Source organism: Neophocaena asiaeorientalis, unplaced genomic scaffold, assembly GCF_003031525.2.
Source record: "Neophocaena asiaeorientalis asiaeorientalis breed wild unplaced genomic scaffold, Neophocaena_asiaeorientalis_V1.1 scaffold155, whole genome shotgun sequence".
NCBI lineage: Eukaryota > Metazoa > Chordata > Mammalia > Artiodactyla > Phocoenidae > Neophocaena > Neophocaena asiaeorientalis.
This window is the reverse complement of record NW_020173040.1, coordinates 7,414,174-7,428,250: the sequence shown is the minus strand read 5'-3', so window position 1 is coordinate 7,428,250 and position 14,077 is coordinate 7,414,174. Positions and strand designations below refer to the sequence as shown.

Genomic DNA, 14,077 nt, shown 5'->3' with positions numbered 1-14,077 from the left:
TATTTCTTAAAAAAAATTAAAAGTGAGGTGAGGTGATATTGCTATCCCTGTTTTACAGATGAATAAACTGTACATGCCTATGACTCGTAGGTGAAACAGCTTGAAGGTCAGAATTAGCTAGAAATGCAAATTCTTGGGCTGGGATTTCAGGTCTTCTTCAAGCCTGGGAGTTGAGAGACCCCAAGCTCTAACTTTTTATGAGATTGATTTGGAAGACCCCAACTACAGGAAGAAGAGTTCAGTTTAGTGCAGCATTTCCCAGAGATGTCTTCTAGAAAACCTGCAACCCTCATAGTGCTCAGCTACCAGGATGCCTGCTTTCAAATTACTGCAGGTTAGCTGGTGCCGAATACCAGGATTTAATCCAGCTAAAGCTGCCCATTGCTGCCCAAGTCTGGCATGGCTGGCCTGGACCTCACTGCAAGAGCAGACCCTTCCCACCCTGCTGAAAGGCTGTCCTGTGTGACACTGCCAGACTTTCTTTGACATCAGAAGGGGTAGGGAAACTTAGAACCATCTCAAGAATACAAGGAGTGGCCTCAAGAAGACCTAGCAGCTAGAAGCTGAGATGAGGTTTTGTTCATTTATTTCTGTTGTACTCTTTATTGGTTAATACTTAACCCCTGATGAATGAATCCTTTTATTGTTTACAAAGACGGATTTTGTTCTTGCGCCTCTAAGGAACCCTTGGTGCCAGTTCACAAAACTACCAGTTTAAAAAAAGAAGCTTTAACCCCATCTAGTGGCTGATACGGTAAGTGCCTCAGTCTGTCTGAGCCTCAGAGTTTTATTCTATGCGGTGGAGAAAGTGCAGAAGTAGTGAGGAAAATGTGGAAAATATTTAGAAGGACTTTCTCGTTTTTACATTTTCTTTTCTCTGGGTCAAGATTCAAAGGTCCCAGAGTTGAGGACCTTGTTACACACCATTGATCATCACAAACTTTTGGGAAAAAATTAAATAAATATCACTGTTAACTTAGAGTGAGGTCTGCTAAAGAACCTTTTTTATTTGTATTTTCTATTGAAGGCAATGCATTGATAGAAGTTGGCGAATCCATGAAGCTAATGGCTGAGGTGAAAGACTCTCTTGATATTAATGTAAAGCAAACTTTTATTGATCCACTTCAGTTACTACAAGACAAAGATTTAAAAGAGATTGGGGTAAGTTTTCTAGGCTATAAATCTGCCTGTTGCTATTGAGTATGATGTTTATACTATTTAAAATCATTAGAACATTTCTATAGCAACCCAGTGAAAGCATCATCTTATCGTGGGTGGTAAAAAAATAACTCAGTTATGTTTACCCGGCTCATTGGGAAAGAGTCCCAGGATCAATTAGCCCTTGATTTTGTATCTTATTGAAGCCAGCTAGAAGCCAAGTTCAAGATACATATTTCTACAGTCATTTCTCACATAACAAAATGACTGCATAACTTTGTACTGGATTTTTTTAAAAGCAATCTTTATTTTTTAATACCTTTTTTTTTTTTTTTGCCACACCCCACGGCTTGTGGGATCTTAATTTTCCGACCAGGGATTGAACCCGGACTATCAGCAGTGAAAGCACAGAGTCCTAACCACTGGACTGCCAGCGAATTCGGTGTATTGGATTTTTGATTATCAAAATCATACCATACTAGCTGCAACTTTTTTTTTTTAGCATCTTTATTGGAGTATAATTGCTGTACAATGATGTGTTAGTTTCTGCTGTATAACAAAGTGAATCAGCTATACATATACATATATCCCCATATCTCCTCCCTCTTGCATCTCCCTCCCACCCTCCCTATCCCACCCCTCTAGGTGGTCACAAAGCACTGAGCTGATCTTCCTGTGCTATGTGGCTGTTTCCCACTAGCTATCTATTTTACATTTGGTAGTATTTATAAGTCCATGCCACTCGTTCACTTCATCCCAGCTTACCCTTCCCCCTCCCTGTGTCCTCAAGTCCATTCTCTATGTCTATGTCTTTATTCCTGTCCTGCCCCTAGGTTCTTCAGAACTTGTTTTTTTAGATTCCATATATATGTGTTAGCATATGGTATTTGTTTTTCTCTTTCTGACTTACTTCACTCTGTTTGACAGACTCTAGGTCCATCCACCTCACTACAAATAACTCAATTTCATTTCTTTTCATGGCTGAGTAATATTCCATTGTATATATGTGCCACGTCTTCTTTATCCATTCATCTGTCGATGGGCACTTCGGTTACTTCCATGTCCTGGCTATTACTGGACAGCTACATGAAATTAGAACACTCCCTAGCTGCGTCTTTTGATACGTTGCAGTAGTGATCGTTATTTTCCATTACTTCTTAAGGAGATCAGTACCTAGGAATCCACATTTTGTATCAGGAAAATGTTAAAATGGCCTTGCAGAGCATACACGGGAGCTTTCAGGGGCCTGTAGGTAATCACATGCCACTTGCTTGCTGGTGCTTTTGCAGATATGCAAAAACAGTCTTGAGGCTTCTACCCTGCCAGGGACTTCTCCTCTGGAGGGACAGGCTGCGTCGAGACCTTCTTTGGGCACCCCCTGGAGAAGCTGCCCAGAAGACCTTCCTGGTGGTGCCTTGAGGAGTGATCTGAATGCAGCCTGGACCAGCTTGGAAGTCATCCAAGCCTTGGGGATGTCCCCTTTTCCTTTCTTCAGGCCCAGATTCTCATGGTGTGGTCCCTAAGCAGCATCGGCATCACATGTTAGAAATGCAAATACTTGGGCCCTATTCCAGAGCTTCCTAATGGAAAGTCCTGGATGCCCGTATAGGCATTTAGAATTTACACCAAAACCAAAGGCTATGGAGGGGAATTCAGGAAGGTTGAAAGAAAAATGAAAGCAACTGTTCAGGAACTCCCAGGATATTCTGCTACCCGACCCCCCCACCCAGCCTTCCCCCCAGCACCCTCCTCAACTCCTTACTCCCATTGCCCTCTTCCCCTCAGGCCAGTCCTCCACTGGGCCCCAGAGTCCATTATCCTCATCTCCTCAGGGCCTTTGCCACATCCGGCATCCTCTCTCCGGAATCTCCCTTCTTCCCCTTTCTCTCTATAGGCTTCTTCGGGTTAACGTTTAAACCCATCAGCACAGCAGCCCTTGACTCCCGGCTTCACATCTCGGCCCCTCCAGTCCACTCTCCACACCACAACCAGAGTCTTCCTAAGGTACAAGCCCCCAGTAACTGCCCACTGACTTTGGGGGTAAAGATCCAGCACCGTAGTCGCTAATTCCTGGCCCCTCCTTCTCTCTACGGGTGGATCGCTCACCCCTTCCCACTTGAACTCTCTACCTGGCCTCAATGAATTACTTACAGTCCCCATGGGATGTTTTGCTTTGTGCTCTCTTTTTATTCTTTGTCTTTCTCCTTTTCCACCTTCTCCTGGCTAAGTCATCTCATGTTGCAGATCTCAGCTGAGATGTTCAGTCCTTTGGGAAGCTCTTGTTCTCTCCCCGGCTTAATCAGGTGCTTCTTCTGTGCTTCCTGTGCTGTGAGCATCACTGCTTCTCTTTTTCTGTTGTTTGGCAGCAAGTGCTTTGGCGTAAGGAGGCATGTTTTGTTCACTTTTGCATGACTAGTGCAGCCTTTGTGCTCACAGATTATTATTGAACAGATGATTCTAGAGAAGAGACATTCTGTGTTGTGGGGATGCCAAAACATTTTTCCCAAATGCAGAACCTTAGAACCAAATACCTCCTTTGCTGAAATACATAATATGCCATTTCTTCTTGTGCTGCTGACCTTGAAGAAAGCTGTACAGAAAGTCCACTGGATGACATTGCTCTTCCACTTGACCTGGTTCAGTAGGGTAGCTAGTCATGGACACAAATGTGGATCCTGAGCAGTGAGTGGGAGAAATGTACAAAATACACATATCCTTAAATGTTTCTCCCTATGCAAAAAAATAATTTTCTAAATGGTGTCTCTTGTTCTTCAACTCTGGTTTGATAGAGAAACTGTATAAATTTAAACTTAAAGCCTATAGATGATCAAGAATTAAAGAGTCTAATATTCAGAAGGCTTTTCATAGTCTCAACTGTGCTCTATATATCTTGGACATCTGGAGTGGAGAGCCTGTTCATTTAACACATGACTGACATATCTGTAAAAGGTCTTGTGGACTCAAAGGGCTTCTATAAATGTTTCGTCACCCATACGTAGCCAGACTAAGCCTGGTTGTGCCTGTTTACAGCCACATATGTGGAGGCACAGAGGGATTCAGAGACTTGCCCAGAGTCAGAAGAACATGTCAGAAGACAGATGATTCTGACTCTTTGTCCCATATACTCTTCACCCAATCATTATGGAGGTTAGAACCTGTGCTTCCCACTAAAAAGAATAGTCAAGTTACCCACGTGCTTCAGTGGGACAATCTGTTTTCACATACACTTTCAATATCAAATATCTGTTTTCCAGGGGTTATGGTCATAAACTCCCTTGCCCTGTGCAGTTATCCCTTCTATAGTATTTCTGACATGGGATCCCTCTACTTGAACACAAACTGTGATGGGGAACTTACTACCACACAAGGCACTGCATTCCACGAATGGACACCTCTAATATTTATAATTGTTTTACTTTGTTAAAGAGATCATATTTTTAAAAAGAAATTCCATCATTTCAGAGGTTGCCTGTGAGTATCTGTCCTCTGTATCACATTCATCGAGGGCATTTATTCAACTTGTTCTGTAATTGTTTGGGAACTTTATGGAAGATGCATAAGTATTCTAGAGGATACTAGAAATTTGTGTTTTTATAATCTACTTATTAGTGAGGAGTTGACAATAGTACCAAAAGAAACATACTTTTTTTGGGTATAGTTAATTTGGTTGGAAATTATCTGGACATTAATGGAGCCTAAGTGAGGGGTCCTATAGAGAACCTTGGAAAATTAATCCGCATACTGATACTGCATCCTTATGTTCCATATAGACACTCATTCATTCTGTCTTCCATCCATCCGTCTACCCATTCATTCATTCCACAAATATCCCTTGTAGACCGGCAGTGAAGGGAACCTCTAATAGATGATGAGTGCATGCAAAAGAAGTGTAAGGTGGGATCCTGCCCCCTAGAATTTATGCCAAGAAAAAGCAATGACTATTTTCACAGAAATGCTGAATATTTCTTTGTGCTGTGTTTGAGCATCACAGTTGACCCCTTTGTCTCTTAGCACCACCTGAAAAAGCTGGAAGGCCGCCGCCTGGATTACGATTATAAAAAGAAGCGAGTAGGTAAGATACCAGATGAAGAAGTCAGACAAGCAGTAGAAAAATTTGAAGAGTCAAAGGAGTTGGCTGAAAGAAGCATGTTTAATTTTTTAGAAAATGATGTAAGTATTTAAACCAAACAGGAGACTTTAATGTGAATGAAAACATTGACTGTATGACTAGGGTCAGCATGTTGAGAAGCTCTGGCACCTTAGTTGTTACACAGTTTCCAGAATTTTCCATAACCATTATCTCCTGCCTAAGAAATAGCTTCAGATACCCAGCAAGTCCTGACTCAAATCTCAGATCTGGAGAAGTCCTGTTGATCCTGGAATTGCTTCAGAGATGTGCTCAGGTTAGCCCTGGGGAGGTGGGGTTGTCTTAGAAGTGCATCATAGACCAACCTTTGTATTTGAGGCCATAGCATTGGTGGTTTTGCAGGAGAATAGAAAGCCCAAGTCATGTGGTAACTTGCAGTTTTGCTAAGACTGTGAAGAGCGCTCAGTGAGGCAGATGTTTGAGGAGGAGCAGCTCTCTTGGCTAGTGGGAGAGCCTCACTCATCACCCAGCTCTCTGATGCCTTTGCTTGTCATAGTGAACCTTTGGGATATAAAAGCATGACCTAAGTTTTTCAGCTGTACCATAGTGGTGCTTGTGAACTTGGGGATTGTGAAGGTCTTGACACATACCCCTCAGAAATGCTAACATCCTATTGTACCGTGACTCCTGCCACCAGCTCTTATTTTATTTGTCCAAGTAAAGTTAGATTAAATGTAACTAAAGAGGATGGTAACCCCCAGTTGGGCACCGTGAGGGCTGAAGGCCACCCTTCTTTGCCTTGGCAATGAGAAGTCACTCATGTCCCCTGCATCGGCAGGCGGACTCTCAACCACTGCGCCACCAGGGAAGCCCTACTTGGCATTTTTTACTGCCTGATGGGAAGGGCCCTTGGCCACCTGCCCCGTTTGGAGTTCCCACCCTAAGTCCAGCCTCTGTGATGCCACGAGCCACCTCAGCCCAGCATTAGCTTCGGACCTATTTGTTGGACCTTCAAGCCTGTTGGAGCAAGTCAGAGGGTTTATTTTTCTGCAACACTGTGTTCTACTTCTAATAATTGATTAAAAGGTACATTGAGGTCTTGCATCTTTCAAGTCAAGTCAAACCAAATGTACTGAGCACCTTTTATCTGCCATGGTGTTGTGGGGGAATTATGTCCACTGTTGACGAGACATTAACCCTGGAGGAAACAATGTGAAATCCCCATGTCCATTAAACCTCAGTACCAAAAAGTGCATTCTATTATGCTTCTCCTTTAAATATCTTACCAGGTTTTTTTTCTTTTACATCTTATGAGAAACAGGAAGAGGGATAACAGTTTTCCCTGTTTTTCTTTGTTGTTTGCTTTCCCTTAAAAATAGAAATTTCCTTGAAATTATCCCCTAGCAATAGGCCATTTGGTTTGGTTTTGTCTTGGATTGCCATATTTGATTTTTTGAAGTGTGAGGTATCAGATGCATGTATTCCTTATCAGGCTGCAGCAAACATTGCCCTTCCAGTCCTGGGTACTTTAGAGGTAGATTTAAGCTCTGAAGTTAAATCTCATGTGTCAGACATGCTGTCTAACCCATGTGCTTTATTCATGACCTTTATTCACGATCTGTGATGAGCTATTGCAAAGTAATCAGGGAAGCCTGTCTCAGTCTTGGCAGTTGACCCAAGAGACCTCAGTTTCCCTTCAGTATCAGTCAAATCAGAAATGATCCCTTCCTTATAAGAACTCAGTCATTTGTCCATCTGTTGACAGTGTTCTGCTTGTCACAAATGAGTTAACCCCTGCCCACCCCACCCTGGGAGAAGTAAGAGCTAGCTTATAGCTCAAGCCCCACGGAGGTCCTGGTGTTGGCCCTGCAGAGGCATGAATTGCAGTGTTTCCCCTAAAGTTTCCTGGGGTGGGTGGGGGGTGCCTTCATTCAGCTCTGAGGAGCATGGGCTGCTCCCTCATTTTAGGGCCTGGGCCCACGTCTTTCACTGGCAGCCATGGAAACTGGCCACTGAGATGGGAGGAGATTAGAATAATGGAACGGTGGAGGACTTTCAAAGGCTGCCTTGGAAGTAGGCTCCACCTCTTTCTCTTCCCACCTTTCCTAGCGCCATTTTCAACTGTTGTGGTTACCCTGTGTGCTGTGGTTGCTGATTCTTGAGATAATGGCAGTGCGAAGGAGACTGATGGTGGTGAGACGAGGATGACAGTGACGAAAGCTACCATTTACTGAGTGACTTATGGTAGGGAGGCTGCTCTTACCTTTGCCCCTCCCAGGTTTATAGTTGAAGAGACTCACAAGTTATCATGGAAGCTCCAGAAGACTGCCTTCTTTCTCTTCTTGGGGTAACAGCAAGTAGACCTAGAAAGGGACAACCTTGTCTTTTCCCATGACAGTGTCTGGCCATATCCAGGTGGTCTGGCAGTCCTGTTGATGAGGCAAGGTCTAGAAAATGTTCTCCAGTTCCCCTTGGACCTGACATGCTAATACTGAAACTGCCTGGTGCTTGGGGATAAATAGTGGGTGTGACTTATTGGGGGAAAGACAAAGAAGCAATACATGGTGGGATGAGGCATGCTTTGAACCCTCAGGCCTGTCCTTGGCCCTTCTCCAGCAACCAGGCCAGGCCCAGTGGCTCTGCAGCTCACAGAACCCTGATTTCCTGCTCCCTCTGGGTCACCAACCTCATGTCCATCCTTCTTCACTCAGACTTTTGTATCCATGTCTGCTTTTTTTCATGGTGAGGAAGCTCTGAATGAAGAGCTGTGCTTCAGCATGGCTGGTGATGGCTGGGTTTTCTTCCAGGAACTAAAGATGGCTGGGATCTTTAATTCCCAGATTAAACACAGTGGGTCTGCAGGCCCTGCCTTTGCCCAATGGATTGGACATTCCACCTGACCTGGTACCTGCTAGAGACCAGGTATATGCCTGCTTCTTAAGGACAGGCTCTGTCAAACACGTGGCCTCAGGGACATGGTGGCAGGCAGCAGAGGCCCTGGCACTTTCTCCAAACACAAGTGGGACATGCTTATCTTATTGTGGGTTACAGGTTTGGGGTATCCGTCAGAACTGATCATCCTTTTGGGTTCTGACTGATTGAGGAATTGACCCAAAAACCAGATTGGAATCAAGGGGAAGCCCTTTCAACTGATGAGAACACCCGATGACTGTAAGATACAGGCCTCCTGGTCACCTGTGTTGGAGGGGATGGCATGACCAACCCACGTCCCGATTGCAGTCTCTGCTCATTGCACCCTCATTGGCAAAAGCCTCCCCGGTGCAGAGCCAGCCTGACTCTCGCCAGGCTGAGACTCTCAGCCTCTGGCCATGCAGAGCAGAGAACCCATCCTACTAATGAATGAACATTCCTCGATCTCATCCACAGGAGGAGGAGTGAAGCTGGACTGGGGAGAGGGCTTGCAAGTGTTCCCTCCAAAGAGAAAGAGAAAAGCAGAGTAGCGGGAAGGAAGGGAGACCATCTGAGGTGGCGTGTCTGAAGCTCTGGGGCCACCTGCCCAACTCTGTCTGGCACTAACAATGCAAACCCCAAAGTCTCGCTCTCCAGGCAACAGGCGGTATCTTCTCCAGCCGTCATGTCCTATAGCCCTGGCTAAGACACGATAAAAGCTTCACCAGATACTGCCGACAAAATCTGTCTGCCAGAGATCTGTCTGATGTGAGAACTCCAACCGGAACTAACAGGCTTGGTCTTTCCCGGGTCTCTAAATGCAGATCATGCAACTCTTCCTAGGATTTTCTGGAGGTTTCTAGGATGTGGTTGTTCATCTGTCCTCACATCTGCATTCTCCCAACTGAGAGACAAACAGGGCAGCCAAACAAGGATGACAAACCAGCCTCCTGCCTAGAGGACAGGACTGTCTGGAAAATCGAGTTGGCAGCTTGGGCCTGGGTCCACACTGGCCTCCAACTACTTACCCCAGACCTCGTCTAGACCTTAGAGCCACCTTCAGGGAGAGTGAGGTGGGCAGAGCAGAAAAGCTGCTTCACAAACCCACTTTCTTCAAGAATACAGACCCCAGGGCCAGGCCCCTCTTGCTTTTCCGGCACAGGGTCCAGTCGCCCTGGGTGTCAGGGTCCCCTAGTCTCATCAATCAGACGGATCACTCCTCCTCCTATCACGTGGAAAGAAGGAAGGGGTGGTGAGAAGGCCCTGAGTTGTTTACTCCAACATTCATTCCTAAGGGCAGGTGGCATCTGTTTTTCTACCTATTTTTGGCAGAGTTGGGGTTGGGGTAATCAAAGAGAAGAGTCTCCTTTGGCGCCATGCTGTCGTCCTTCGGGGTCTTGTCAGTAAGTGCTGGATTGGAGCCCTTGAGCATCACATCACCTCTTGTCTGGAGCTGTGTAGCTTCCTATTCTACACACAGATGCAAGCCAGCAGGTGTTTTGGTCCATGAGATTTCCCAGGAGCCCAGAAGGGCAGGTCTAAGGCTGGTTCTTTCTGCTGTGCCAGGCTGGGATGAGGCACCCAGAGCAGCCCTCCCCTAGGAGAGGGGCCCCTGTGCCCCCGCACAGTTAGCTCTGAGGTGGGGGTACAGGATATTCAGCAGTTGGTTCCCAGTCTCCACCGCCATTTCTTGGGAATGCTAAATCACCCCTAGGCCTGTTAACACTCTCCTCTCCTGTCTTGGCAGAGAAGTTTATTCCTCACCACGCGACATAATGGAATGTAGGTCTTTGACATTGGCAGGGGCCAGAAATATCACACAGAAGATGCCACTTCAGACCGATGAGGCCAGGCACCTGCAATATTCTCTAAGCTCTCCTGATACAAATCCCCAGCCTGGGGACCCTCCCTCTGTCCATGGGCTCCCAGAACAAGTGGAATTACTAGATTCCAGATTCCTGGGTTCTTTCCATGGGTCTAGAGTGGTGTTTCCTAAAATTCATTCCATGGGATGTAGTGTGTGTTGCATGACTAATGTCTTTATGGTCAAAGAAGTTTGGGAAAGCCTGGGTTAACCAAAATGAAACAGGTTTGCTTTATCACAAGACTTTTCAGAGTCTTTATATGAATATATGAAAAATTAATCTCCAAGAGATTCCTACAAGAGGATACACAAGGCAGCTTCTCAAAGTTATTTGACAATAGCACTCTTCCACACCGCTATTATTATTATTATTTTATTATTGACATATCAAGGGACTTGTGATGTATCGAATAAGGCACTTAGGAAGTATTGGACTAGTAGAAAGAAAGCACTCCTGACACAGAGTGAAAGACCTGAAACCTGCTTGTGGTTTTGCCCCTGTTCAGCTATATGCCCCTAGAAAGTAACTTTCACCTTTACAGTGTCAGGCAAATGAACCCCTGCATGCAAGAAATTCTTTAGAAGTATAAAGTGGAGAATAAGAGTGTAGAGGATTATTATCCATGTTATTAATTTAATACGAATTTAATGGCCTGACTCAAACTTTCTCAGAAACTCTAAATAAAGGCCTTTGCCTTATTGGAAAAGGCATCTGTTTAAGACCAGACTGCAAAATTCCTGAGAAATTTTCCTCCAGCTTCTCTGAGGAATCCAAAAAGAGTGGAGTCTTTGATATGACAGAGCCAGAAATCAGTTGGATTATCACAATTCACGTCGAAAGTGGCCTCCATTGGAAGTACGTCATTTCAGTTGTGAAAGGGGACAACTTGCCAGGTCCCAGGAGATGCACATTTCTGCATTCATGCATGCTGTGTGTACTGTATATTCCAAGGATCTGGGCGGGGCATTACCTATTCACGTCAAGTTCTCTCTGTTCTCTCCGTGGTCTTCAGAGTGTGCCTCTGTGCCCATTTACCTGGCTACCGACCAGTCCCTTGGTAACTGATTGTTGGAAGGTCTGAGGAGATTTCACAGCCCTGCTCCTTCTCTGCCACCCCAATTTCCATATCCCTGTTGCAGAGAGTTGATCTTAGAGAGCCTTTACTATGTAGTCCTTTGAGCCATTCTTCCTTTGGTACAACCAAAATTCCACAAGCCTCCTCAATAGCTGTTGGTCCACAGGCTCCCCCAGTGGCTCAGATCCCACCCAAGTGTCCCTGGACACTTTCCACAGCTCTTGGGAACTTCTCCCGCTCTTAGTCTCTGCCCCCATCCCCAGAACTAAGGTACTTCCAACAGCCTCAGTGGGTTCATTAGCACCATGAGTTTGGTTCCTATGAGTCTCAAGGTAACAACTCCCATCCCCCATAAACAGGGGTCCCTGAACAGAGCTAGTCCCATTGTTAGATTTTGCTTCATTTGAGGATAGGCCAAAGCAGCTCTGAAATGGCAGTGTCCTATTGCTGCTGAATCATCACAAATCTGTGGCTTAAAACAACACAAATCTATTATCTTGAAGACTGGAGGTTGGAAGTCCTAAAATCAAGGTATTGGCAGGGCTGAATTCCTCCTGGAGGCTGTAGGGAAGAACCCATTTCTTTGTCTTTTCCAACTTCCAGAGGCCACCTGCATCCCTTGGTTCATAGCCTCTTCCTCCACCTCAAAGCCAGCAGTGAAGCATCTTCAAATCTCTCACTCTGGTTCTGCTTCCACTGACGCATCTCCTTTGCTTACTCTAACCCTCCTGCCTTCCTCTTAAAGGACCCTGGAATTATATTGGGCCCACCCAGATGATGCAGGTAATCTCCTAATCCCAGATCCTTTACATAAATCACATCTGCAAAGGCCCTCTTGCCATCTAGTAATACATTCACAGATTTGGAGAAATAGGACTTGGACGTGTTTGGGGGCCACTTTTCTGTCTACCAAAAGCTCCTTCTGGTTTCATGGTTCCGTGTACCTCCCAGGTAGCTTCATGGTCCTCACCCCGCCCGTTTGTCAGCGAGCATTGCCTTTGTCTGGCCTCTGCCTCCTTCACCTCTAGCTGCCCCATAGGGAAGTCTGTTTGCATCATGAGTTTCTCACTTGAGGTGTCTGAGCTGGGTGTGACCTCATCTGTAACAGCAAGTGCACTTTACTTTCAGAGACCGGAGCTAATTCTCTGGTAATTCTGTTCCACTGTGTGTGTCATGGGAACCCTTGCGGGGTGTGAGGTCACACTTTACTCTCAAGACGGCACCAGCCAAGTGGCAGCACAGGTCTCAGGTGGCAGTGGAACTAGGTTTTTCTTCTCATCCCAGGTGGTGTTTCCTGCTTCAATAGATGAATTTGCCAAATTGAGTGGTGTGGCCAGTGGAAGAAATGTTTTACCTTCTGGACAGGTTTTGACTCTTGCCAGGCCTGGGTTTATTGCAACCTTGATTCTGCCAGTCCAGGTATTGAATTCTCATTGGGGTTTGGGAAGCAGAGGCCACCTGCATACAGCTCACTGCTCATGGCCTGGGGACAGCTGGAAGCTTCCATTTTTCTGGCAGGGAAAGGCAGATAATCCACTTGGGGCACTACATGGCTTCACTGTCAACAAGAGACTTATAGCTCCATAACCACCTCTTCAGCAGTTGCATTGAGCACCTACTACGTGCAGGCGCTGTACAGCACTGCTGTTGTCTTCCAGGTTTTAAGGGAGCCCAAGATCCATTTCCTTCCCAAAGTCAGCCATCCAATGAATCCAAATGCCTCTCTGGAATACGTAATCTAGTATTTTAGCCACATCAGAGATGACAGCTGGTGATCCCCCCTCCCAACATCAAGTGTGTTTCAAGGAATATTCATTCAACTACCTTTCACTGTTATAAGATGTCAAGCATATTTCAAAGTGGGTATTAATATATAAATTAACTTTACTAAAGATAGAGAAGTGTGGTGCAGATTTTAACCAGCACACAGCTCTTACACTGTAAGGAATCCATAGCAGATTCTACTGTGATCCTGTTAGGCTGTGGTGCTGGACTTATTTAAAAGTACGTGTAAAAGCCAAAGAGGTGAAACTTAAGAAATCCTTAGGATTTTGTAGGGGCCAGGCTGTCTTTGTTTTGTTTATTGGGTTTTTGGAAATTTAAGGCTAGGCTTGTTGCTCTTCCAGCCACAGAGTGTGGTGAAATAAATGTGATACAGTGGGATTTCATCTTGCAGACGCTGATCACAGTACGGCTCAAGTGGGAGTCCACATATATCTTACATGAACATGAACCCCTGTTTAAAATGGTGTACGTGGGCAAGGAAAATGAAAGTATAGACAGCTAAAGCACAGTCAATAATAGCAAATGAAAATAGCTTAGATCTTTGAAGGCAAAGGAGTCCATGATTGTTTTTGCAGGGTGAGGGTGTAAGGGTGAATAAACAGGCAGACTTTCCGCTAAGCTGATTAGGAAACGAAGTAAGGAGGTGATGCATAGACTATGAGGAAGCTTAGGAAAGAGGGGGATTGATTTTGATTTGTGCCTTTGTCTGGTTCTGGAGTTCACGGGATTCACGCTGCCTCCCACCCCCTCCCTGTCCCATCACCTCAACCCAGTGGTGCTGCCTCTGAGGCTTGTGGAAATCAGCTTAATGAATCCTTCTTTTCTGTAGCAGCCCCTCAAACACGTAGGGAAGCAGGGAAGGGAGCTCCAGTGCCCTACTGGAGATGGCTCTTCCTCAAATTATGCATGCTCAGGCCTTCCAGGCTTTTTTATGTAACATAACGTTTTCATTTTAGTTTTTTACGTCCACTGTAATTTGGTCACTGATTTCATGAATGTCTTGGTTCATGGGAAAGAGAGCTGCCAGAGTCTTTCTAGTTCATTCCTTTGGGCTGTTTTTTTCAGGGAAATGATTTTGCGCTGATAGCAACAAAAACATATAGGGGGCAACAAAAACATATAGGGGGCTGGCAGGTCTTCGCCTGGTGCGTGCCCTGCTTCCTGGCTTCCCTTCTTATCCAAGAACAGCTTAACTTA

The 14,077-nt window shown here is 45.3% G+C and overlaps 1 protein-coding gene across 1 annotated transcript in view; it reads left to right on the top strand.

Moving 5' to 3' along the window:
- Window positions 1–14,077, top strand: part of SH3GL3 (SH3 domain containing GRB2 like 3, endophilin A3) — a 142,013-nt gene that overhangs the window by 100,762 nt on the left and 27,174 nt on the right. Inside the window, exons 5-6 of the mRNA XM_024742815.1 lie at window positions 1,028–1,161; window positions 5,170–5,328. Coding sequence (XP_024598583.1) covers window positions 1,028–1,161; window positions 5,170–5,328 — 293 coding nt within the window. The remainder of the gene's footprint in view (window positions 1–1,027; window positions 1,162–5,169; window positions 5,329–14,077) is intronic.